The sequence below is a fragment of the Amblyomma americanum genome, chromosome 3 (assembly GCF_052857255.1).
Source record: "Amblyomma americanum isolate KBUSLIRL-KWMA chromosome 3, ASM5285725v1, whole genome shotgun sequence".
NCBI classification, from domain to species: domain Eukaryota; kingdom Metazoa; phylum Arthropoda; class Arachnida; order Ixodida; family Ixodidae; genus Amblyomma; species Amblyomma americanum.
Genome location: NC_135499.1, coordinates 42,454,049 through 42,481,193, shown reverse-complemented (window position 1 = coordinate 42,481,193; position 27,145 = coordinate 42,454,049). Strand labels below are relative to the sequence as shown.

Below are 27,145 nucleotides of genomic sequence, written 5' to 3'. Positions count from 1 at the left end.
CACAAAGGTAGTTTCTTGTTATTTATCCCATTAGTAGTCCCACCACTCACTTTGAATTGTTGAGGTCTTCAATCATGCGCTGCCATTACCATGTTACTTAGAAGGGCAATGTCATGACAAATAGAGGTTACTATGGTGGTATAACTTTAGTCTGCGAAGAACTTCCACCCAAATTCACGAGCACTGTGCACAATTCCTCCACAGCAAGAAAATAGATGGTTGTTAAAGGTTCTCTTGTTTCCTGATGAAGCAGCTAATCATAAGACGACACCATAAGAGCAAGAATTTTAATGCTTCTGGCCTGTTTAATATAGTCCAGCATTAAAAACGTTTCTGTTACTGTTGTGTTCGGTCAGTGGAGTAATACAACACCCAGTGGGACATGGTGCATTGTTGCCACCTACTGTTCATTTTTATTTTATAAGTTGTATGTTATTCTACGACGTTCACTGACTTCCACCCCCATCTCTTCCCTATCAGGCCCTCTGAACACCTCCCGTAAACATGTGGTGAACAGATGCAGAGAGATTGTGTCACTTCACCTGACACCCTCCACTTTACTCTCTACACCTGTTGCAAAGTACCGATAAGATATAAGAAGCCAGGCATGAATAGCATGTCCTGTATTTGCATAATGCCTCAAAGTACTCAGCACTGTTTAGCGGACGTAAATAACAATTTTCTTCACTTTTATTCAGAAACAAGACGAAAAACAGGCGAGCAGAAGGCGAGTCAATCCATCCAAACTTGAGAGGTCTTGTCTCTGCAGTCACACCACGGCCCACTCCTTTGTCGCTCTATCACATCAGGTGGTGCACACGAGGGCCCAACTCGCAGTCAGTCACACCAATGGGTTTTGCCTAGCATCAACAGAACTGTTCGTAAAAAAAAAAAAAAACAGAACACAAGGAGCCCAGTAGCAGCGGCAGGAGGGGGCATCACAAAGTCCACCCCTCAGAGAAAGCGTGCGCCAGAAAGTAAGGGAACACACTGTCCAGCTACAAAGAGTCGGCGTCTAAAAAAATAACAATATTCCCGCTCCGTGTCCGCACGACGCCCTCAGGTGTCGTCAGTGGCCGACGAAGGCCTCCGCGGCAGCGGCTCCAGGGGCGCGCCGCCGGGTGCCGCCGTCGAGGTGCACTCCTTGTTCTGCTCCACCTGCTCCAGGTAGCGCAGCAGGCTCGGGTTGGGCGGCGGGAATGGGCCTGCCCCACCGCCGCCTGCTGGGCTGCCACTGGCAGCCGGCGCAGCGAAAGCGTGGTGCGGGGCCCCTGCGGCCAAAGGCACCGCTGCTGCAGGCGCACCGCCCACAGAGGAGCTGCCACTCCCCTCGCCGTCCTCCGGTAGCTCGTGCTCCTCGGGCTCCTGCGAAGAGGTCAAAGCCAGAAACACCTCAGCAGCTATTCTTAGCCCAGTCACCCGTGCTGCCCTCGTATTCTGGCTCTACTTCTTTTATCTCCTCTTTTTTCCTTTTTGTCTCTTATTTCTTAAATTCTCTCCTGATTCCTACACCAACCACTTATGTTTTCACTGGTATCGTTCAGTTGCAACAGCTGGCTGGTGCAGGTTGAGGCAACTGCATAGCATCAGCGAATGAACAAGACATACGCTCGTCAAAAAATAAATATGGTTTTAATAATGTTTTGAGACCCACGTGGGCCCCTTGATGACAATGGAGATGGATGGTATAGGGCCGCTTCTCGTAAGTGTGCACAATAGCGCACTGAGTGAATTTAGACATCAGCATAAGTTCACAAAAACCGCAGAGATGCACTCGAATAGTTAAGTGGTGCGCACTGGAAACTGAGGGTCGACCAGACGCAGCACACCACCTAGCTAGTCTCGTGAACAATATTCATTAGCTTTCAGTGTTTAGTCAAGTGATAAGCAGTTTCAGTACCTGGGTAAAGTGTGTCACCCGCCGCGGTGGCTCAGTGGTTAGGGCGCTCGACTACTGATCCGGAGTTCCCGGGTTCGAACCCGACCGCGGCGGCTGCGTTTTTATGGAGGAAAAATGCTAAGGCGCCCGTGTGCTGTGCGATGTCAGTGGTGTGCTGTGCGATGTCAGTGCACGTTAAAGATCCCCAGGTGGTCGAAATTATTCCGGAGCCCTCCACTACGGCACCTCTTCTTCCTTTCTTCTTTCACTCCCTCCTTTATCCCTTCCCTTACGGCCTGGTGTCCAACAATATATGAGACAGATACTGCGCCATTTCCTTTCCCCCAAAACCAATTATTATTATTATTAAATTGTGTATGCAAAACAGTACGTTTTTAACCAATCCAGGCCCTCACATGGCATAGTGCGGCAATCAATTTGTTAATCTTGGTCGACTGACATGGTAGGCACCGGCGCGTCCAAGCACGCACATCAGCGTTGATTCCGGGCCAAACATAGCGCTGGGTGAGAAGGCGCTGAGTAGCCCGAATGCCTGGGTGGCATATGTCATGGAGAGAATGGAAGATAGGGCGACATAGTGAAGCTGGAACAAAAGGGCGCGGAAAGTCCGTTGAAACATCGCACCACAAGGGCTCAGGCGAGCAAGGATGGGGCACAAGCCGTAATCGGAGAGAACGAGGGTTCGCTCGAAAAGCGGCGAGCTCATCGTCATTCTGCTGGGCAGAAGAGAATGCAGACCAGTCGACGGTGGAAGATGGAACGTCTACCGCGACTATACGAGAGAGGGCGTCAGCGGTGGTGTTGGCTGCACCTTTCACATGCCGGATGTCGGTAGTAAACTCCGAGATATAAGCGAGCTGACGGAGTTCACGTGACACGTACTTCGATGAGTTGGTCCGGAACACATATGCTAGCTGTTTATGATCTGTTAGCACGTGAAACTTGCATCCTGCTGCAAAATGCCGAAAGTGCTGGATAGCGGAGTAGATGGCTAGGAGCTCTCGACCGAAGACGGCGAGCTCATCGTCATTCTGCTGGGCAGAAGAGAATGCAGACCAGTCGACGGTGGAAGATGGAGCGTCTACCGCGACTATACGAGAGAGGGCGTCAGCGGTGGTGTTGGCTGCACCTTTCACATGCCGGATGTCGGTAGTAAACTCCGAGATATAAGCGAGCTGACGGAGTTCACGTGACACGTACTTCGATGAGTTGGTCCGGAACACATATGCCAGCGGTTTATGATCTGTTAGCACGTGAAACTTGCATCCTGCTGCAAAATGCCGAAAGTGCTGGATAGCGGAGTAGATGGCTAGGAGCTCTCGACCGAAGACGGCGAGCTCATCGTCATTCTGCTGGGCAGAAGAGAATGCAGACCAGTCGACGGTGGAAGATGGAGCGTCTACCGCGACTATACGAGAGAGGGCGTCAGCGGTGGTGTTGGCTGCACCTTTCACATGCCGGATGTCGGTAGTAAACTCCGAGATATAAGCGAGCTGACGGAGTTCACGTGACACGTACTTCGATGAGTTGGTCCGGAACACATATGCCAGCGGTTTATGATCTGTTAGCACGTGAAACTTGCATCCTGCTGCAAAATGCCGAAAGTGCTGGATAGCGGAGTAGATAGCTAGGAGCTCTCGACCGAAGACGGCGAGCTCATCGTCATTCTGCTGGGCAGAAGAGAATGCAGACCAGTCGACGGTGGAAGATGGAGCGTCTACCGCGACTATACGAGAGAGGGCGTCAGCGGTGGTGTTGGCTGCACCTTTCACATGCCGGATGTCGGTAGTAAATTCCGAGATATAAGCGAGCTGACGAAGTTCACGTGACACGTACTTCGATGAGTTGGTCCGGAACACATATGCCAGCGGTTTATGATCTGTTAGCACGTGAAACTTGCATCCTGCTGCAAAATGCCGAAAGTGCTGGATAGCGGAGTAGATAGCTAGGAGCTCTCGACCGAAGACGGCGAGCTCATCGTCATTCTGCTGGGCAGAAGAGAATGCAGACCAGTCGACGGTGGAAGATGGAGCGTCTACCGCGACTATACGAGAGAGGGCGTCAGCGGTGGTGTTGGCTGCACCTTTCACATGCCGGATGTCGGTAGTAAATTCCGAGATATAAGCGAGCTGACGGAGTTCACGTGACACGTACTTCGATGAGTTGGTCCGGAACACATATGCCAGCGGTTTATGATCTGTTAGCACGTGAAACTTGCATCCTGCTGCAAAATGCCGAAAGTGCTGGATAGCGGAGTAGATGGCTAGGAGCTCTCGACCGAAGACGGCGAGCTCATCGTCATTCTGCTGGGCAGAAGAGAATGCAGACCAGTCGACGGTGGAAGATGGAGCGTCTACCGCGACTATACGAGAGAGGGCGTCAGCGGTGGTGTTGGCTGCACCTTTCACATGCCGGATGTCGGTAGTAAACTCCGAGATATAAGCGAGCTGACGGAGTTCACGTGACACGTACTTCGATGAGTTGGTCCGGAACACATATGCCAGCGGTTTATGATCTGTTAGCACGTGAAACTTGCATCCTGCTGCAAAATGCCGAAAGTGCTGGATAGCGGAGTAGATGGCTAGGAGCTCTCGACCGAAGACGGCGAGCTCATCGTCATTCTGCTGGGCAGAAGAGAATGCAGACCAGTCGACGGTGGAAGATGGAGCGTCTACCGCGACTATACGAGAGGGGGCGTCAGCGGTGGTGTTGGCTGCACCTTTCACATGCCGGATGTCGGTAGTAAACTCCGAGATATAAGCGAGCTGACGGAGTTCACGTGACACGTACTTCGATGAGTTGGTCCGGAACACATATGCCAGCGGTTTATGATCTGTTAGCACGTGAAACTTCATCCTGCTGCAAAATGCCGAAAGTGCTGGATAGCGGAGTAGATGGCTAGGAGCTCTCGACCGAAGACGGCGAGCTCATCGTCATTCTGCTGGGCAGAAGAGAATGCAGACCAGTCGACGGTAGAAGATGGAGCGTCTACCGCGACTATACGAGAGAGGGCGTCAGCGGTGGTGTTGGCTGCACCTTTCACATGCCGGATGTCGGTAGTAAACTCCGAGATATAAGCGAGCTGACGGAGTTCACGTGACACGTACTTCGATGAGTTGGTCCGGAACACATATGCCAGCGGTTTATGATCTGTTAGCACGTGAAACTTGCATCCTGCTACAAAATGCCGAAAGTGCTGGATAGCGGAGTAGATGGCTAGAAGCTCTCGACCGAAGGCGCTGTAGCGGGTCTCAGCAGGAAGTAGCTTCCGAGAGTAAAAAGACAATGGTCTCCACTCGGAGTTAATGTACTGCTGTAAGACGGCTCCGATGGCCACGCTGGAGGCATCCACCATCAATCTCGTAGGGGCGTCGTTGCGCAGATGGACTAGAAGCACGGCGTTAGCGACTGCTTGCTTCGCGGCAGTAAAGGCGGCCTGGGCTTCTGATGACCAAGAGATTGCGGAGGACGGACCAGCGGTTGACCGGAGGAGGTCGGTGAGCGGGCGAAGTAGCTCTGCACAGTGCGGGATAAAGCGGCGGGAGAAATTCACCAGCCCCAGGAATTGTCGCAGGAGGCGCAGGGTTGTGGGCAGGGGAAAATTCTCGATCGTCTGGACGTGGGATGCGAGAGGGCGGATACCCACTGAGGATATGTGATGACCCAAAAACTCGAGCTCAGAAGCACCGAAAACACACTTGGAGGCATTCACAACCAACCAGGCCGTAGTGTTGTAGACGATTGAACAAAGCACGTAGGTCTTGCTCATGATCATGAGGTGTAGGGCTGGCGATGAGGACATCGTCAAGGTACGCGAATACACTCGGTAGGCCCCGCGTGACCTCAGCCATGAACCGCTGGAAGGTTTGAGCCGAATTGCGTATTCCAAAAGGCATCCGGACGCACTCAAACAAACCAAAGGGCGTAGTGATGGCGGTCTTAGGTATGTCGGCGGGTTCAATGGCAATTTGGTGATACGCCTTAACCAGGTCAACTTTGCTAAAAATGGCACAGCCAGCGAGGCGCGATGTAAAGTCCTGGATGTGGGGCAGCGGATAGCTGTCGTGGACAGTGTTGGCATTCAATGTCCGATAGTCGCCGCAGGGACGCCAGTCTCTGGGATCACGCTTGGGCACTAGATGCAGCGGAGATGCCCACGCGCTGGACGACGGGCGTATAATGCCGAGCTCCAGCATGTGGTCAAACTCACGTTTGGCGATAGCTAGACGGTCTCCAAACAAGCGGCGCGGTCGAGCAGCTGCGGGTGGACCCCGGGTGACGATGTGGTGTGTCACAGTATGTTTAGGCGCCTGAGCGAGGTTGCATGGCTTAGTGAGCTCCGGGAAATCCGCCAACACTTTTTCGAACTGAGAGGAAGGTATCAGCGTGCGAATGCCCATGGGAGCAAGGTCGGACGAGACTCCCGAGATGGAGAGATGAGTCAGACCGTTGGTAAGGCGACGATGCCGCAAGCTGACGTCTAAGTCGAAGTAGGAGAGGAAGTCTGAGCCGATGATCGGGCGAACCATGTCTGCGATGACGAAGACCCATAAAAAAGTGCGGCGTAGGCCGAAGTCAAGGGTGAGAGATCGTAGCCCATACGTGGGTATAGACGAGGCGTTGGCAGCACGGAGCGACAGTCCTGATGGCTTGGAACGATCTGCCTTAGTCGGTGGAACCACGCTGATTTCCGCGCCCATGTCGATAAGAAACCGGGTGCCGGAGAGCTTGTCAGTGACCATGAACAGGCGGCTCGAATGACTGGGGGAACCACACGCCGCCGTTAGTGATCCCGGCGGGCGTTTCCCGGCCACGAACAGGGCGATGTACACTTTGTGGCCTGGTGGCGAAAACGCCTGTGGTACCAGCAGAGAGATGTAGGGCTGGGACCCCGAGCTTGACGTGAGCGCGAAAGAGCGCGATGATCAAGACGAGACGGACGTGTCTCCAGAGGTCGGCTCCGGAGTGCGGCGACTGAGGCGGCAAGCTCCTCGAGACGGGCCTCAAGGCGCGAAATCGCTGGGTCTCTTGGCGGCAAAACAGCAGTGACGGACAAGGAGGTGGCCTCATGAACGTTATCTGCGAGCTCAGCCAGGCGGTCAAGGGTGACGTCACCGGCCGCCGCAAGGACGAGGCGGATGGGCTGGGGAAGGCATTGGAGGAAAAGCTCTCGAAGCAACGCTGAGTGGTTGGGGATGTCGCGCTCCCCGAGAAGCTGTTGCATGCGGCGCAGAAGCTGGGAGGGGCGCCGGTCGCCAAGGTCTTCCCCGGTAAGGAGCTGCTGGAGGCGGGTGCGGTCCGACGGCATAAATCTCTCCAGCACCTTGGTTTTCAGGTGCTGATATGGTGTAGCACCCATGGGTGCGGAGAGAACGTCGGAGAGCTCACTGGCAACGTCAGGAGGCAGGCTTGAGGCAACATGGTAGTAGCGCCTCAACCTGGTGGAACCAAACTTGCGGGTTCTGGGGCCAGAAAGGTGGAAGGCGAACCCGCAGCGACGAGACGTCCTGCGGATGCGAATCCTGCTGCGTGGATGTTGCTGGATCGGTCATTGCTCGTCCTAGGTCACCAATGTAGGCTTAACGCCTCAGGAGCGAAGGAAACGAGACCTCTGCTACGAGCCGACACCAGAACAGAACTGCCAGCCGTGGCTGCACGAGCCACGACCAGGTGTCGTCTTTATTCTCTTCACAGGGTGGCGCGCGCTAGCCAGGTTGTCGGTGCAGCCCAGGAGAGGGTGCTACAAGATCATTTAAAATATGGCAAATCATTCGGGCCATAAAAACATGCCACACAGCCTCCAAGAATGTCTTCACGGCACTTCCAACATGCCTGAACCTTACACAGATGGAGATTGTGTTGCATAAGTGCCCTGTCTCTTCAGCCGGGCTCGGTTGGCATGAGCCTGTAAAGCAAGCCCAAGGCTGGCTGAGATTGGGTTCCCAAGAACAAGGGTGAGCTCTTACCCAAGGCGACCCTATTGAAAATAGAGCTAATCTGTGCTCCCTAAGGAGGGCACGGCACCTCGGGGCTGATGGTTACTTGGAAGTGATAAACTGCGGCCCCAACTAGACACAGTCGAAGTCTGTGACAGGGGCTGTGGAGTCCTAGGTTTGCTCCCAGGACGACTAACACTGGGAGGGGCAGCGTCCTCCTGTAACCTAGCGGGGAGCGGGCACCGGCAATGAAGGCCCTAGGTATAACGGTAGGAGTAGTTGCGTGCTCCAATAATCCAGTGAATGGGAGGCAACGCTTATGATGAACCTGTGAAGGGCTGGTGGCAACCCATTCCCATGACCTGAAGTGAGACAGTTCATACGCCATGGCAGCCTAGGGATAGGCTGCTGCGACTAAGTCTCAAGCAGAATCGTTGCAGGGAAATCCCCACTGACTAAATCATCAGGAGTAGGGGCGTCCCTGCGTAACCGAGCCCTTTGATCACTTCGGAGCGCTGCTTGGGTCTGTCCTCGTTCCCCCTTCGGGTAAAACCAGGGCCATCTCCGGGAAACGCTGAGGCCTGTGGGCATCTCGGTAGGCTAAGAGAGTGAGGGCAAAGGGAAAGCAGAACTGGCGCTTGCATCCCTTGAGAGTCTGTGGTAGTACCACTGTGAGACCAAAGGGGTGTGGGTTGAAGCCCACACTCGTGCTTCCGGTACGTAGGCAGTAGGTCCCGACTTAGTACACCAGGGCCGGCGTAAAATCTAAGACGCTTAAGAAAACTTGGTAGGATCGGGCTCTCGCTTGAAGTGCAGCACGAAGAGGCTACCCAAAGTCAAGGGCGCCTCGGCGTCTGGCAGGAGTGTGCAGCACGGAAGTGTACCATGGGTAGTAGCGACTCCGCCTGTCTGAAGCTCGTGGATTGGACCCACGCATGACTAACGAGGTGGCAGTAGTTGAATAGTCCGCCATGCTCGGTGGGAGGGCGTTCGAGCCCGAGGATGAGAAAACCTAAATTGGAACAAGAGCATTCTCTGGTGTGGGGGTCCACCAGTTATAGGGACTCGCTCTCGGGAAGTGGTCTGGCCCTAGCCTATTCCGTGTATGGCTGGGGGAAACTCTTTTGGCAGACGGAAAATTTCTTACTGAAGTGGTGGCCTTGTGGCAGAGCATCCGCCACGCATTAGGGAGGTGCTGGGTTCGATTTCCTGCCGCCGGGCGCCCACTAGGGATTGAACCCAGCACCTCCTGAATGCAAGGTGGATGCTCTACGACACGGCCACAATTCGGCTGAAAACCGGAACCGCAGGCAACGCTGGGCCAATAGGCCCAAACAGTTGCAAGGTAGAGCATCGCAAGGCACTGTTAAATGCTTTAGGACTCCGTCAGGACACCTCCGTGCACCTGGAGCATGTCCTTGCACCATGGAGTGATGCAGCTGTGTGTGCGCACGGGGCAAAAGCATTACATTTTAGTTTTTCTTAGAGACATGGGTTTGGTGGACACTCTTTGATAATCATTTGTGTTTGTGAGTGTTCAGTATGTTTGATTTCACCCCTTCTTTTCCACCTTGTTTTATCTTCTTCTCTTCTTTTAACCTCACTTGAAGTAGCATGCTAGGCTAACAACCAGCCAGACCTCTCCTGTATTCATTAAGGTCTCTCCTCCTCCTCCTAGTAGTAGTAAAATCTCTGAAATGGCTGAAGTACACAGCACCAAAGTTGGCTATCCGATAAACTGCTGCCGGGCACTGACGAGCAGTGCATCTGGCTATTAATAATGAGAAAGTATGATGTCAGGAAGACAGTGTCAGCTACTTAAGAACAATCATTTAAGAGTGAGGAATTAAGCACAAAAAGAAGAAAGTTGCAAAAACCATGACCTAATATAAATGAGCACAACCTCAAGAGTCTTTAATATAGGTGTACGAATACCAAATTTTTGGTTGCAAAGCGAATGCAAATAATAAATTTCACAGAGACACCTAATTCCATTGTGTGTTGGCCATGCGACAGCATCAGCAGCTGTCGATGCTTTTACCAAAAAAGATCCTGTTGGGTGACGTCACTTCCCTCCAGCCAATGGGCAAATTTTATGAGCGATGAGGCATTTTAGCCCCATGGGGCTTCCAATACCATCGCATTAAATTTGGTCGCAAAGCAAACACAGTCGAGCCCACTCATAACAAACCTCACGGTCAAGGGAATTGCATCCGTTGTATCCAAAGTTTGTAGTAAGCGGACTTGTCATACTCAAGCAAAAGTGGCATTAAATTTTTAAAAAAGTCTCTTGTGCGCGTATTTTTCTTCAAACCAGACCCTATCAAGAAGTTCTAAGCTCTCCATCGCAGTCACTGCGCTCCTGGATGAGACCCTTGCTGCGCACCAGCAGCTTTCTGGGCGCAATAATACTGATAGCAATTGAGGCTTTCAGGCACCTGGTGATAGGTCGCCATACTTGCCTTAAATCCTTCAGAAAGTTGCAAGAATGCAGCGACAAACCTACCGCTGCGCATGTGCGCGCAGAATGCATAGTTTGCACCCGCTTATGTAAACAGCTCGAGCAGAGCATTCGGCTTCACATCACCTTGCAGCAGATCGTCACTTTTTGAAGCAAGAAGCAAGGTGCAAAACCCTAGAAGCCAGGTGGGAACTATTTAAGTGCAATTTCAATGCCGCTGTTATTATTGTTTTTGGGGTTTGACACTATTTCTGAAGGGATCACGGAGGCTGGAACACGCTGTTCGGTCAATGTGCTATGGGGAAAGTCTGCCTTTTTTGTCTTCGGAGGCGAGTTTATGGCGCCTACTCATTCTTTATAATCGAGTGATGCGGCCATACGATATTCAATGCCATAGCCCTAATACATAATTTGATGGTAGCTCCACCCTCGTTCGTAATAAGCAAGTGTTCATTATAACTGTGGCTGTTATGAGTGGACTCAACTGAAGAATATCTGAATAATTTCGAATGGAATATCAGCACAGGCAGTTCAATCTAAAGACAAATGTTTTTCTACACAAAACACTGCCATGAAAAGAAACCGAGCAGTGGTAAACAAATTTTAGTTTAAGGGGAGATGCTACTCAGAAAAACCTTTTCTTTAATTTCTGTCACATCTCAACGAAACTTGCACCATTTAAAGAGTTTGAGCTGCTCTTTTCAAATATGCTCTTGGTTTTTTGATAGCTCATTTGGTTCATTTCTTGCAAACCATACAATGCTAGAAACAATGCATGTTTGTGCACACTTGGGTGATTGCAGGAAGCACAGCAGAACACTAAAATTTAGCTCATATTGCCCCCAGTGAACAGTAGAATTCAATAAAGCATAAAAATACAGTCTTCCCTTGCTGTTCTCTTCTAGAAAAAATTTCAAATGTGGAGTTTCAGTTTTACCATTCCCAACAAAGAAACTTGAAATTATCTTACTGAACATGTTTGGTAAAAGCTGTGAAAGTAGTTTCTTTGAATTCAGGACATGCTAAAGCATAACCATGCCAATTTTCATTGTGATTGGACTACAAAAAGTGCTCAAAGTTTGGTGCACAAGCTCTAAAAATGGGACAAAATGAGGAACAGAGAAAAACGCGTTTGAAAGTTAAAAAACATGTTTACTAGTTTACTACTCATTCAATATTGGTTAAATTTGCACAGAGCGTTAGCAAGACTGTCTCAGAAGAGGGCACAAAGCTAGAAAGCACCAGCCCCATACGTTGGCCCCTCACAGTGTCTGCGGGCCGACTCCTCCAGAAGGCCCTTCTTCGTTACGTTGCGGCGATGGGCCCTAGCCTCTGCAGTTGCCTTTGTGGACATGCTTGATATGCGACTCTTGTCCACCTCCTTGCTTAGAGAAAGCAGTGCTTTTGATGGTAGAATGCCAAGCTCCTGTAGCACCTCCTTGAATCCTGTGTGCCCTTCATTGAACCAAAGGACGGCAATTGCCGTCGCTGTCTCAACCACAGTTCGTGTTGCGAATTTCGTCTTGGGGCACAGCAGCCAGATTTTGCTATTGAGCGACTCTGCTGCATTTTGTGTTTGTCCTTTCACACAGCGCTGCAGCAGCTTCTCATCAGTCAATCTCTTATAGATTGGCAGCACAGCCTTGCCTTGGGAAACACTCAGGATGGGAGTGTGGACTGGTGCTGGCTGACCCAAAGCTAGTGCCCGCTTGTGCTTGCACCAAGACATCTCTCCATCTCGACAAAATTTGTGGCTGCTGGCACCATCCCTTGAACAGGAATGGAAGTAGGATGCCCAGACAGCGCAGTTCATATCTCTTACATTTCCTCGGTTGCTGGTGATAGCAACTTCGAAATAACCTTGCAGTTTGGCAATTGTTTTATCTTTGAGCTTCTCTCCTCTTGTGAACTTTGCCTTCCGGAGTGCAGTGCCAAGTCTCTTTGCGACGTGGTTTGTGCAGTCTTCTTTTTGCACAGGAACACTCCCGTAGATGTCCAGCTCTGCCACGGCAGCATAGGCTTTGCTGTCCCCGTCCGACAGGAACGTTGTATACTTGAGAGGTGTGGCATACAGGTCTGTCCTCTTCCAGATTCTTAGGGCAGCCTCAGTCTCCATTGCGTGTGCCGAGCAGGTTGCGTTCTTCTCACACACAGGTGTGTGAAAGGCCTGCCAGATTTGTTCTTCTCCATCCTCTAGTGCCTTGTGCCTGCTACAGCTAAGGCAGTAGTTGGAAAGAACTTCAAAGTCTAGGCACAGCCCTGTCAGAAGAGAGATGGCTGTGCCCACACCATTGTGGCTTTTGTGGCCTCTTTTCTGCCACGTTCCATCGAACATGACTGCGACGTTCGTGGATCCTGCCTCGGCTGCAGTCAGCTGTCTGGCTTGTTCAAGGTTTTCGGCGGCAGCATGCAATTTTTTTCCAATAGCAGCAAAAGCCCTGTGGTGCACCGGTTTCGCAAAACCCATAATCGCACAAAACCGCAAAAGCTGTTCATGTCCGACGCCGATCGCACGCGCAGCGACCACGGACTTCACGTTCACGGCGAAGGCATCCCATGCACTGCCGCGGGCGGAGGTCTCGTCACTGCCTTTGCATGATCGAGATATGCGGCTCGACGAATATGTTGATGAAAGAACGGCTGTCGGACACGCGTCATTTTGGAAACTCTACACGCAGTAGAGTTCCAAGAATTCTGCGAGTCCTTTCCGTTTTGCGGCCGATTCTCTGACAGAGATTGCATCGTCCGCAGGCGGAGCACGCCGCGCCGCTGACGAGGTTGTTCAACATGCCGATCTCACAGATAAATGTGCTTCCGCGCTCGTTTTCACCCTTGTTATGGTCGTTGAACATCTTTAACTTTCGCTCAGATGCACTCACGAAGTCATCGATGCTCCGCAAGAAGAGTGAATGATCCAAATCGGGTGCATCGCCGTTGCCGCGGTTAGGCCTAACAGCAGACGAACGTCCCGCCACCGGAGCTCTACGCTTGCGCTTGGGGCGTCTTCCTTTATATTGATGCCTCGTCAGGAACTTGCGTGAACGAAAATCTCGTTTTTCGATCACATCCATGGTGTATGAAGGAGAAAAAGCCGGGCAGAAGCGTTGGTTCACGTCTCGGTGGCGGCAGAAAGAAGAGCTTCTGCGTCTGACTGCCGTGCGTTGAAATCTTCGCAGCCAATTGTAGGGCTCCGATCATGCCACGTGATTTAAAAGGCCAGTCGCGACGCTCGACTCGGACGAGAAACGATCTTTTTTTTTCGTATTTTTATCAAGAATGCGCCGCTACCGAAGTGGCTTCTGGTAGAATAGGCGCCCGTCCTGTTGTGTTCGTGCCTCTTTGTCTTTGTCGTTTTAGCGCCGTCCTAACTTCTTTCAAGATATGAACCAACTAGCCCAAATCAAAGTACTTCTTGGGTAGAATAGGGTTGGGCCTACTTCCCCGCGAAAATTCAAGAGCGGACGACGCTGTGGCGCGAAATGCCGCGTTCCCGAAATTCAGTCAAATTCACACTTTCACGAGCCGCCGCGAGTGCTTTAATTGCATTTTTTATTAACTTCCAATTGATTATCGGTGCTGATTTTTTTATACATAGAAGAAGAGGCTTGGAGGAATACAAAACACAAGAAAACACAAAATTGACTTTTTCCGAAAAAATCGCGTTTTTTTCAGTCGCATCTCCCCTTTTAACCCATCATCAGCATAATTTATTATTCTTGCAAGGCTGGCTAGGTATTAATAAAGAAAGGGGAATCATGTAGCAGCAATAGTAGCGAACGTTTTTATTTTAGCCTAAGACCTTGGATACAATTCTCTGAACAACAACTGAAAAAGCAGTCTCAATGATGTTGGCATGAAGCACTGTATGGTGGCCATGCAGATACCTCCTTGCAGGAAGAGTCATGTCAGTGCGCAACGAGACGGCTAGCAACACTGATGTGATGTAAGAGCAGCAGCCCGCGCTGCAAAGCAAGCAGGATTATCCCTTCCACGCTCCCTCGCGACACCTCAAGACAAAGTGGTGGCTGTGGAATGCTGCCCTAACCGCAGTGTTCACGATGACCACTATACCGCTTAGCCCTCGCATGCCGCTTTTTTGCCAGACCGCAAGCACCATGATGGGGCCAAATGCTGTCACGAGTGAAGGTGCGAAAATGCAACCATTCTGTTATACCCCTGTCACACGGGACGTTTAATGTCATTCGCTGCATTCACAACGAATGTCATTGCCTGCTGGCGTTCCCGTTCTACACGGGTACACAAAATGGCATTTGCAAATGATGGCGATGTCCATCGGCTAACTGCTACGACAGCAGAACGTTACAAATCATGTTTTTCATACACATATTTTATGTTTATTGCTAGTATCACACTGTTACACATTAATACACTCTTTAAAAATTTTTTGCAACGCCTTGCGGCAGCAATAGTCAACAAGCAATCCACTGAAATATCCAAAGCAAGACAGGCTCAAAGCCGCTCACGATCCCTCCCGTACATGCCGCCCGCACTTCCTCCCGAATTCTTGACGTTTCGTCGTCAGTCCAACACGCCTTCTGCTGGGCTGGCGAAGCTGCAGAGTTGTTTTCCATTGCGAGCACTGAAGGCAAATGGAGTGACGACCACGCTACTCAGGCAAGATGGAGGACGGCTTGTAAACAAACGCGGCCGTCTCTACAGTAACTGGCGGCAACTGGGAACAAGAGTGTAGTTGCGCAAATCGCTTCAAATACCTTATTTTACGTCAAAAATGATTCAAAAGTTCATTGCAGCAATTAAAATAAAGTTTTCTTTGAATACGTTTTGTTCTCGCTAATCAGTTTTGTAATTTTTCGCCAAGCCGCTGTCGTCGAGATTACACAGGTCGCGCGTGCATGAGTTCGGGAAACTCATTCAATGGGCGAATGTCGTTAGCTGTGAATGTCATTGACTGTGCCCGTGTAGCAGCGAAAAAAACGCCATTCAAACGTAATGTCATTCGCTGCGAATGACATTCAACGTCCCGTGTGACAGGGGTATTAGATGCCCCAGTACACAGGCCGTGCTGTACATCCCTACATGCTTCTGTTGTAACCCTTTCTCTTGTCCTCTGTGGCCTAACATGCGGAGTTTCTAGACCCTAACCAGCGAAGTGGTTGCCACGAAACAAAGACAGCAGCACACCCTTCCGCTGTGCGCCACACACTGGACCACTTTTGTGCATGCTGAATCTCCTAATGCAGTGATCTGAAATGAGAGGACTGCTGCTAGTCAGGATCACAGACCATTATCGATGTCCCACATAGTGCTGCGCTTGGTTTGCGACCTGCGGCCATGCGATGCGATGTTTGCTCTCGGTGGCTGTCAGCACATTGATTTTATGTCTCTTGCTGTGTGCTGGTAGTTAACTCTATGAGGAAAGAGCAAGGTAACTCATGCGACAAGTGCAAGATGCTCCCATTTGGAAATGTTGCAGCGTTTCGCCACAAGTTTAGACAAACAGGAGATTCAACAGATGCTATTCACAAATTATTTAAAGTGCCAAATACTCGCACAGCCCCTAGTCTTTAGCCGTTAGAAGATTCTTATTTACCACTGCCAAAACGTGCACACTGTTGAGCATTTTCCAAAAGTGAGAAATGCGACTAGCTGCTAAGATATGGGCAAATAGGCATGCTACAAAGGCACAATCAAACATGCCTGCTGCCTGCCACAAAAGCAAGAAGGAGGCACTTACTGCAGTGGGGAATACTGATCTGGGTTTCATGGCAAATGTGAAATAGAGTGGTCACATATTAGTAGTGGTGAGCAAACATTCGAAATTTTCTAATGGAGAATCGAATATCCTGCTACTGGATTCACTAAAAGAATCAAATAGTGAGTGTTGAAAATTGTTCAATACAAATCAGACCCGTTCTCAAGTTTTCAATACTTTTCAAATAACTGGCATGAAATTCGAACAAGGCAAGCTGTTGTTTTCTTTAACATCTGTTTCAACAACATGGCCCACTACACCACCAGACCGCATGCTGACGAGCTCGGTCTGTACAGGGAAGAGGATTTAGCTCTGTGCCAGGGTCCAATTGGGAAGCATCGTTTTTAATGCTCATGCATATGGCCTTCAGGATTGGGCAAAGGGATAGCTCACTCAGCCAAGTTTAGTAAACCCTGCCTCCATGCCCAACAGCGGAGGCCATGGCTCCAATTTTAATCCCTCTCATCAACTGAGATGTGGAGCTAGTTTACTGCCATCATCAGCAGTAATAGGTCATTTCTTCAAGCGCATGACATGGCGGTCACAGAGCTAATATACTAAGTTCATGTTTTGTACACTCTATCAGATATGATTAGTGTTGCATTTTTTGGCAGCTACAACTCCATGACTCATAGCGCCGCCGCTAGTGCTGCAGTGTTTCGCAATATTCGTTTTATATGAATATTCGCACAAGTAGCGACTAATCCCAAAAATATTCCATTCATATTTGATGCGTATTTGCTTTCATTTTTTCACTATGCGATTAGTATTCAGCTGGGTTTTTTCTATTCTTTGGTTCAATTCCTTGCATTCGATCGAGTAGCGAAGCTAGCCTAATCATATTCAATTCGGCTAAAAAAAAGTACCACCTCGCACACCCCTACATATCAGTGACAAAATCATTTTCAACTTGCTGCTGCTGTCTGCAAAGCTTTCATTTTTGGGGATATAAAGGGAGGGGGGGCGGCATTCCCCCAAGTCGGAACACAAACCTGGGTCCTGGACTGTGACCTGATGTCAAAGGGTGGTGGCAGCATTAGGAAATGCTTGCCAGAAATAAAAATGCTGCCTCTGACCAGTATTGTCACTACTGGAGTTCAGGGGAGACGCGGGTCTTAGAATGATTAAAACTGCAAAAATTCCGATTTTGCAAAAATGGCATATTCAGGATCAATACACTCTAATGTACTGCCTAAAAAGTTTCAAGGTGTAAATTTGACCTCCAACTACCAAGTTATCTATATATTTCGCACCTATGAAGCCTGGAAATGGAGATTTCGGAGCAAAATGCGGCAGGACTTCGCATTCATCGCTTCTCGTCATGTCCCCGATGGTCGCCATTCTGACTTTGTTTGAAAGCTGGGACCTTTCCCCACTACCTGGTATTACATACTACTGAGATATGTTTGAAACGTCCACATTCCGCAGTTTTTTGAGCCCTCTAAACAACCCCTGAATGGCTCGCGAGCGCACTTCAAATGCAATTTTCTCAGTTTTGCGTGTTTTGCCAACGTCCGTAGCCTTACAGAAGTTTTTATTATGTTCTTCAGGTGCAATTTAAATTATTCTTATACCACTGAATTCAGAAAGAACTAAACTGCGGAGCTATGCTGTTTCTATTTGGCTGGGTCAAATATTTCAAATGTTGTGAACCATAATGTCACCCAACTATACTTCATAATTATTGTGCTCGAACAAAATTTAACATTTTTATATGGTGATGTACTTCAACAATATAGTTAGCATAGCTCCAGATGGCAGGTCTTTGGCTACAACCCCATATCAATCGAAAACAACAAATGCAGAAAGAAAGTGTCCTAACTACCCATACGAATTTAACCATATAGGCTTGAGTTATTTCCCATAACAAAGGAACTAATTGAGACATGTAGAAAGGAAGTGTCTTAACTACCCTGGTAATTAACTATATAGGCTTGAGTTATTTTCCATAATATGGGTATGAACTAATTGAGATATTCTGAAACATTTTTGAAAACAGGAAGAAGAAACTCGCATGCACCCCTAATTTCAGTGTTAATACGTAATAGAAATGTTCATTTTAGGGCCTGCATCTCCCCTTAACTAAGAATACCAACTGGCATGTAGTAAGCTGCTCTTGCGTATGCTAGTCAAGAATGTATGTGCTAACACATTGGACTTCCATCTTCTCATACCCCACTGACAAGAAGTGTTCCCACGAAAAACCACCAGGTCCCCAAAGGAGAGGGGTGCACTGCAAGTCTCACCTCTTCAGGGCAGAGCTGGATGGCCCGCGACAGAGTGAGCCGGGCACTGTGAGATCGCTCGAGAAAGTAGCCATTAGACGTCTCATTGGATTGGGCCGGTGGCGACCACTGGCTGTAGCCATACTGACTGCCAGCTCCGTATGGACGCTGAAAGAGAAATGGGGTTGCACCTATGAGATCTTGCATCAACAACAAGCTGCTGCACAATGCGTGGACCCCGAGCGCACTCTGTTATCTTGGTCTGCAATCAGAGCAGAGTACTGGGCTCATCTCTTCTCTTTATTTTCTAGCAACAGCAGCGAAGCTGGTTGACTGCAGCAGCCGTGCTTGCTTCCGAGTCTGCATTCCCAGTTGTGAATACTTACACACCCCTAAGAGGTGCACCACCGTGGTGGCTCAGTAGTTGTGGTGCTCAGCTACTAACCCAAAAGACATCGGTTTGATCCTGGCGACGGCGGTTGCATTTCAAAGGAGGCGAAATTCTAGAGGCCCATGTACTGTGTGCCATCAGTGCACATTAAAGAACCTCAGGTGGATGAATTATCTGGACTCCTCAGGCACTATGGCGTCCCTCACAGCCCGAGTCACTTTGGGATGTTAAACTCCATAAACCAAACCCCATGAGGTGCATGATGATTCCTCAGTCAAGTGAAAAATATTGCATGTCATAAAAATTGGGTCCAAAAAATCAGCTGGAAGCTTTGAATAGCAAATATCACTCATGCAAATGATCCAGAGAAAAATGAGTGAGTTTTTAAGCCTATCTAAGTAAAGTGATTTTCTTGAACTTCATGAACTTCCGCAACTGTTAGATTGCTTGAGTCACTTTCCAGAAGCTGCCAAGCCCAAAAAATTCGCTACCAAATAACCTTAACACATATTGTAATCTGAAAGCACACCTGAAAACTTTATAAAACTGTCTAACAATATTGCTGCGCTAAGACATACCGTATAAACGCGTGTAAGGGCCGCACCCGTGTAAGGGCCGCACCCCGTATTCCCAAAGAAAATATTTGAAAAAAAAAAAAAAACATCTGTGTAAGGGCTGCACCCAAACTTTCCAGGAAACACGCAAGAATAGCCTTCGAAATACATGCACACAGGAGCTTCGAGGTGCCGCCCATGGATGGCGCCCGAGGCCGCGGGTCATCATCATCATCTTTTCTTCTGCCGCGAGCTTCTGCTACTGTACTTCCGCTATCCATATCAGCATTGGTATCGCCAGGTCTAACTTTGTTCTGTTCTGGCTGTCAAAGCATGCGTTTTTTGGTGGTTGTGTTAGGGTGGTCGCTCGGAATAGTTGTTGCTCTCGTGCGCTGTCGTTCTTCACTTTTTCATGAACTGCCTCCGAGCATTGTCACTGTTGCACGATGGGCAAGCACCTCAACAGCTACCCGGCGGGCTTTAAACTGAAAGTAGTGGAGTTCGCTCTCGAACACGGCAAGCGTGCCACGGGCAGAAAATTTGACGTGGACGAGAAGTGTGTCCGACGGTGGAGCGGACAAAGGGATTCGTTGAAGAATACCAGCTCCAAAAAGCGCGCTTTCCGAGGCAAGCCATGCAAATTTCCTGAGCTAGAAGAAGAGCTGCTATGCTATTCAATGGAAGTGCGGAACAACGGCTACGCGTTGACAACGGACATGCTGCGCGTGAGGGCACAAGCCTTGGCGCGTGCTAAAAGCATACCGCACAAGGACTTCAAGGCTAGTGCCGGCTCGGTACGAAGATTTCTGAAGAGGAAGGGCCTATCATTTCGGCGAAGGACCACGCTGTGCCAGCGGCTGCCCCCCGACTACACCGACAAGGTGCTCAGCTTTCAGAAGTATGTCATCGGTCTGCGTCGTGAGCACAACTATATATTTTCGCAAATAGCGAACGCCGACCAGACCCCCGTGTGGTCCGACTGCCCCGAGAGCTGCACAGTTGAACTGAAAGGAAAGAAGAGTGTTTTCGTGCGGACAACCGGCGCGGAGCGCCAACGGTGTACCGTTATGCTGTGCGTCACCGCGGACGGGCGGAAGCTGCCCCCCTATGTCATCCTGAAAAGAAAAACGATTCCTAAAGGCGTTTTCTTCAAGGGAATTGTAGTTCGCGCCCAAGAAAAGGGCTGGATGGACGATGAGCTTGTGCTCGACTGGGTAAAAAGCGTTTGGGAGAAGCGCCCAGGCGCCATGCTGGCCCGACGATCGCTCCTCGCCTTGGACAGCTTCCGCGGTCACTTGACGGATAGGGTTAAGGAACGCCTGCGCGGTATCCGCACAGACATGGCCGTGATACCGGGCGGCCTCACCGGAAAGCTGCAACCCCTGGATGTAAGCGTCAATCGGCCTTTCAAGGTTGAATTTCGAAGGCAGTATTCGGAATGGATGGCCAATGGCAATCACGACGAGACGCCGACAGGGCGGCTTAAGAGGGCACCGCTCGCGACTGTGCTTGGATGGATTTTGTCCGCGTGGAATTCAGTGTCGACCGACATTGTAACCCGGAGTTTCAAAGTGACCGGAATTTCAAACAGTTTAGATGGGACCGAAGACGACTTTTATGTGGGCTGAACATTTACCTAAACACAGCACCAGCTCGGAGTCTGAAGACTCCGTGAGTGATGCCTGAACGGTAAATAAAATGCATTCCAGACTGGTTTGTTCTCACTTGAAAAAAATTTTTTTTTTTCGAAAATCGCGTGTATGGGCCGCACCCCGAAATTTGCCCCCCGAATCTGGGAAAAAAAGTGCGGCCCTTACACGCGTTTATACGGTAAGTGCCACCGCCAAAAGCTCCACACAAGCTACCACTTTCATGCAGCCTTTTGATGTGGTAGTAGAAGAGGGTTAGTTTTCTTTTTGATGTCAACAAGTTGTAAGCAGCAGTTACCGTATTTACACGATTGTAAGTCGACCCCCCCAAATCACATGTCCGAAAAAAAAAAAAAGTTGACGCGAATGTAAGTCAAACCCCCAATCGCATGTCTGAGAAAAAAAAAACACCGGTGGAGCGCTTCAAAAACGAAAATTTATTGCATAGATGGGCTATTCATCCTCACTTGAGTCATCTTCAGTGGTACTGCTGTCGTCGTCGTAGTCGTCGCTGCTGCGATCCCACAGCACATCGTCCTCCATGGAAAGCCCGCACTTCCTAAATGACGTCACCACGACATCGCGTGGAACGGCCGCCCAAGCGGAAATCACCCACCCGCACACAGCCGCCAGGGAGGCTCTCTTCATGCGCCCCGTTGGCGTAAGTTCCCGCCCTTCTGCCGCCAGCCACTCGTACTCACGCCGGAGCAAGTCCTTGAATGGCTTGTTAATGCCAACGTCTAGCGGCTGCAGCTGCCCCGTCAGACCGCCGGGAATCACCACCACATCTGTACCGGTATCTTCTTTTCGGAGCTCTGCCTTCACTTTCGCGGTAAGGTGGCCGCGAAATGAGTCCAGCACGAGGAGGTTCGGATTGCGATTTTTGAGGGATGCCCCTGGCCTCAAAAGCCACACCCGATGGTACCAATCAATAACTAAGTCGTCCGTTATAAAGCCTTTTTCGTTCACTCGCACAATCGCACCTTTCGGGAACATTTCCTTTGGCATAGTTTTTCTTTTGAAGACGATGTACGGTCGGAGCTTTGTGCCATCTGCCAAGCATGATAGCATAACAGTGAACCGAAGTTTCTCGTTTCCTGTCGTGAGAAGCTTAACCTCGCGAGCTCCCCTCACGCTCACTGTTGTGTTGCTCGTCATGTCGAAGTAGACGGGAGTCTGGTCTGCATTGCCGATTTGGCCGAGCAGGTATTGCCGCGAGTAGCGGAGCTTGAGGTAGTGCCTATGGAAGGCGAGAACTTTCTCCTCTTAAGCAGCAGGCAGCTTCTGGCATACACTAGTACGCCGACTAAGAAAGAAGCCAGCCCTCTTCATAAATTTCGAAGCCCAAGCCCTGCTGGCTTTGAAGTCTGTTCGGAGTATTCCAGCTTCCACAGCAAAGACCCGGGCTTGTTGCGTGATCATTTCGCATGTCACTGGAAGGGACCGATCACGTATTTCGGTGACATAAGCTGCAAGCTTGACCTCCAGCTCCAGAAAGCGTCCCGACTTCGGCCCGTGGAAACCTCTTCGCTTGGAGTCGCAATAGAAAATTTTGTCTCGCTGCTTCCGCCACTCCCGCACCAACCGTTCAGAAACGTCGAACTTGCGGCCCGCCGTGCAGTTGGTTTCTTCGGCGTAAATGATGGCCTCCCTCTTGAACACTGCAGTGAATGAGCACCGAATGCTTTTTGAACCTGGAGAGCTCATAGCGAAGCACGCGGCCGGCAGTCGAGTCAAAAGCACCAACTCCAAGCACCACCAAACAAAGAGTGATCGGTGTCGGGGCGTCGGCTCTTCCAGCAAACATCGGCATTCCCCAGAAGCGCCGCTGTTACGTATTGCGCAACCAACTGAAATAGCGGCTCTTCCATCAGCTAGCGACACTCCCGGGCGCTGGCGCAGACTCCGCGATTGGAACAGCGGGACAGCGGCCCTTTCCGCGAGTGAAATGAAATGAAATTGGTTTTGGGGGAAAGGAAGTGGCGCAGTATTTGTCTAAAATGTCGGCGGAAACCCAGTTGTAAGGGAAGAGATAAAGGAGGGAGTGAAAGAAGAAAGGAAGAACGAGGTGCCGCAGTGAATTGCTCCCGAATAATTTCGACCACCTGGGGATCTTTAACCTGCTGCACTGACATCGCACAGCACACGGGCGCCTTTGTGTTTCGCTTCCATCGAAACGCTGCCGCCGCGGTCGGCTTCTAATCCGGGTATCCTGTTCAGTAGCACTGAACCATCGCGGTAGGTAACGGTGTGCGCAGTAAAAATAAAAAATGAAAAATCCTGGCCAAAAAGCCCGCGGAATACCTGAATGCTACGCTTGGAGCCGTAGAGCAAACAAAAACTTCTAGCATCGCAGTAGCGTCCCTGTTAGATTGTTTTTCTTGCTTTTATTGGCAGTTCAAGGTTTCGTTTCGATTGTAAGTCGACCCCCCCCCCCTTCGGAATTTTAAATTTCAAAAAAAGGGTCGACTTACAATCGTGTAAATACGGTAATAGTAGCATCCTAACCATGGCGCTAGCTTTTTTTTCTTAACAACTGAAATGCCTTCCACAAGGCCAATACAGTCCTCATATTGTGGGCTTTGCACCTGAAAAGACTTGGCGCTTTTATTCTGAGATGCACCGCCACTACAGCTGTCTTTGTCAAAAGAAACTTCCTCCATTCATGCGGTTTGGCTACCTTCAACAAATTTCAGACGTGACAAGCTAGCTGAAGATAGGTAAGGCACTGCAAGTGTAACTAAAGTGAAGTGCTGCAAAGGATGCAATGGGACATAGCAGGGGTCTAAATCTAGACTCCACGCCTGTGAGCCATGGCCTGTATGCAAAGTATGAGATTGCAAGTTGGAGGCCCCGAATCGAAAAGTCACACAACACCCTTCGATGTTGGCACATTCGCGAGTGAAGGATACAGAGTTTGTTCACAACTTGCGCAGCACCCAAACCCACTCGAGCCTCCCTCCTCCTTACCCGCTCGAGCTCGTCGTTGAGCCAGTCGACGGCGGCAGCCCACTTGCGCTTCAGCTCGCCACTCGTATGCAGCATGTGGGCGGCCGCAGGGCATGAATCGAACAGCGCCACCAGGCACTTGACACATTGGTAGGCCCGCTTCTGGTAGTGGTTCTTGGAACGCTGGATAGTGTCGAAGAGGCCCTCGCGGTCGTCAGGGATGCCCCGCAGTGCATTGTGGATGCGATGCACCTGCCACGAGTCCTCCAGAAGCAGCACCCCTAGCAAGAGGTCGACAAATGGCCGCAGCTCATAGGTGTACGTGTAGGCTACCTGCCACAGCAGTTCACCCAGCACCGCCGATGAGAACTGCGGGTTTTCCCACGAGCAGAACTGCAGCAGCTTCAGAGTCTCTTCCGAGGCACTTGCATCCTCAATGACCTTCTTCACGTAGCTGCACCATAGAGAACGACATCGCCACAGGTCACTCACACACCTGGTAACACAAGTGACTGGAACTAGAAACACGTGGACAATAGAGGACAAGAAGGTAGGGTTCTTGATAACACAAAATAAAATAAACAAAGATGGAATTGCAACCAATTGCAGACCAATTGCAACGCGGAAGTGTTCTGAACATCGACATTTTGGCCCATTGTACACAATGCAATCTGGGTGGGGAATTTTATAAAATCATATCATCACACTGAAATTCTTATCAGCCAGGTTCGTATCACTGTGATTCTACTGTATAATGAATGCCAGTACTGTAAAATTTCCGCCACAACGTCGTATTTCAGATTCCTCATTAGCAAACCATACAAGACAAGGCAATTATTTCCCCAGAAAACAATTTTGGAAGTGAGGTTGTGCTTCAATTAATTGTTTCCAAGTAAGCAGCCGATTTTTTGTGTGTGTGTGTTGTGTGTGCATCATATGCCCATATGTCATTAGGTTTTACCAAAAACAGCTGCGAAGTCAGTTTGCACTTTCAATAGCACAGATGAAAAGCTGACACTCCCTGTGGAATCAGAATTATTGCGCAGACAAGTGCACATAAAGATGCAATGCAGTGGGCGGCTGCTTGTGATGGCTTTGTTAATGGCTTGGGTCGCACTTTGCCCTTGCAAGCTGTAGCCGTTGGCGTGAGGTGGCTTTCGGCTTTTTCACTAGCTTTGATGGCGAAGGCATAATGAAAGTCAGTTGTGCGTTTATTTCAGTGCGAAGTTAATGCATCGATGGGAACCAGAGAAAACGCTAAAAGTTTTATAATAAAGCGGTGGTGTTCCAAAGCACTTGTTCTCAAGTTTCACTGTGGAATACAATAGCCCTGCCGACACCGAGCAAGTGGCGCGCAACAATCCGCTGTTGCCTGACCTGCTGGTGGGCGGCATGTCATTGCAAGAAGCCTGACGCTGGCTAGGGCATGAAAATTGCACCAATATATCAATGTCGTGGTGCAATTTCATGACAATGTTTCGACTTGAGTGAAAATTTTCGTGGGTCCCATGAATTTCGCTGTAGGGGGATTCGTCTGCACTCTGCACCTATGCTGCCCAAGTGTGTCACATGACGCAATGGCAAAAAACAAAGGCCTTGGGCCCAGCAGTGCTGAAAAAAAGAAAAGAAAGGGAACACGGTACCTGGTCTTGTTGTACAGGCAGGCGGCCACCTGAGGCTGGATGGCCATCAGGTACTCCTGGCAGAGGTGGTCCCCCATGTGCGGGTTGGGTAGGGGAACCCCGTTCTGCACACACAGTCATCACAACATGAGCTCGACACTATCAGCAAGAAATTACATGCGCATAACACGACTGAAACAGGAATAGCAAAACAACATGTTAGATGAGGAAGACTGAGAGCATTTGATTTTATTTGATGGTGTGCCGACTGCTTTGTGGAAGTGTTAATACACCACACCTGTACTACTCCTCCAGCCGCTAATGCTTTCATATTCAAATCTGCACGCACACATAGTACGTGCAGCAGTACCCCAGCAGGATATTTTCTCTCCCTTTGTGCCATGAGGCTTCAGACTTCAGGAGCCAAGTAAAGAACAATTCCATCCAATTTTCGTTCTTTGTAAAAAAAAAAAAAAAAATCAACCCTATGGCTCTTTTATGCTATGCTGTTTCTTTGGCTGCAAAAGGTGGATTTATTCGTCAGAAAGCTGGAATTTGAAATGTAGCCTCTTCTTCCTGCCCCTCAATTCAAACTTGTGGCATCAAGACAAAAAATAAACTGTGTGATCCCTGTTTGATCAAGAAGTATTTTTTTCCCTTACGGACATCACACGTTTGACTGGAGTCCATTTGAGTATTCATACACTTGCCAGCCTTCAGAATCCTGCCACTGGGGCACGCTCTACAAGTGCTCTGAGGTACTTGGGCAGTGAGCTGCTCAGTTCCTGGCACAAGGACTCTGTCCGTGAGGAAGGGGGGAAGGGCCTCACAGGCAGACAGGAGTGTGTCTTGGAAGAGACGTCGCAGCAGCGGACCAAGAGGGAGACCAGCTGGTACAGCTTGCTCAAGTCGGCATACTGGTACTTGATGGGTGGCCCCGGTCCCTCGTCCAGCGCCACCAGCATCAGGGTGCCCAGCACATTGAGCCGCAGCAGCTGCAGGCGCTGCAGGGACAAAGACGACGACAGTGGCTCCCTTCCCACTTTCTTGCTATGTGGTGCTTACTGATGGGCAGTTACCCCAACTGCTACAATATTGCAGTGAAAGCACTAGATCAACTTTTGTGCACTGTTGAAACTGCTGATAAATAAAAAGATCAGAAATACCATATATGCACGAATATTATGCAACTTTCTTTCCTTAGTTCATCCATCTAAGAACGCATCTCGCGTTATATTCGAAATCAAGGTACGAATACTGTACATACTCCCACCCCCCACTTTTGTCCGTAAAAATTGACACTTTTTTTTTAATAGTTAGCTTTTGGTACCACGTTCCTCACTTTTCAATTTGCCGCCGCCGCCGGCTATCACAATATCATCGGATTGCAGTGTGATACAACAAACACCTTAACAGTGAACGATGCAAAACACCACCGACACGAATGCGTCTTACCACGTCATTCTATTGATGATGGATGGACGGACAGAATATGGACGTATGGACTATCGGCGCATGATGAAATTTCGACTCTCCGAAAAAAATCTGTTAAAACAATTTTTCCGCGTAATGGACCCTTCCCCAAATTGATGCCAACACTTTAGAAAATAAAGTGGGTTCATTACGACAGTATATACGGCATAATGCACTTTGTTTTTTGCCACTGCTCCTCAAGATAGCTACAGCAAGCTGCTTCACCACCTGACTCTCAATCTGGTAGGAAA

General features: G+C 49.6%; 2 protein-coding genes across 7 annotated transcripts in view; both read right to left on the bottom strand.

Moving 5' to 3' along the window:
* Positions 1 to 657: 657 nt before the first annotated feature.
* Positions 658 to 27,145, bottom strand: part of faf (ubiquitin carboxyl-terminal hydrolase-like faf) — a 255,988-nt gene continuing 229,500 nt past the window's right edge. For all 6 annotated transcript variants that reach the window (XM_077657297.1, XM_077657293.1, XM_077657296.1 and 3 more), the window contains 5 exons: positions 26,252 to 26,425; positions 25,443 to 25,546; positions 23,821 to 24,253; positions 18,278 to 18,424; positions 658 to 1,365 (listed from right to left, as the gene is read on the bottom strand). In XM_077657297.1, the coding sequence (XP_077513423.1) occupies positions 1,060 to 1,365; positions 18,278 to 18,424; positions 23,821 to 24,253; positions 25,443 to 25,546; positions 26,252 to 26,425 (1,164 nt within the window). In that variant the 3' untranslated portion in view covers positions 658 to 1,059. The remainder of the gene's footprint in view (positions 1,366 to 18,277; positions 18,425 to 23,820; positions 24,254 to 25,442; positions 25,547 to 26,251; positions 26,426 to 27,145) is intronic.
* On the bottom strand, positions 10,158 to 12,924 carry LOC144122929 (uncharacterized). The gene has a single exon (XM_077655885.1). It carries the CDS (start codon positions 12,762 to 12,764, stop codon positions 11,529 to 11,531), a length of 1,236 nt encoding a protein of 411 aa, XP_077512011.1. The 5' UTR covers positions 12,765 to 12,924; the 3' UTR covers positions 10,158 to 11,528.

Coding starts and splice junctions, on each gene's coding strand:
- LOC144122929 (XM_077655885.1), bottom strand. CDS start 12,764: ATGGGTTTTGCGAAACCGGTGCACCACAGGGCTTTTGCTGCTATTGGA.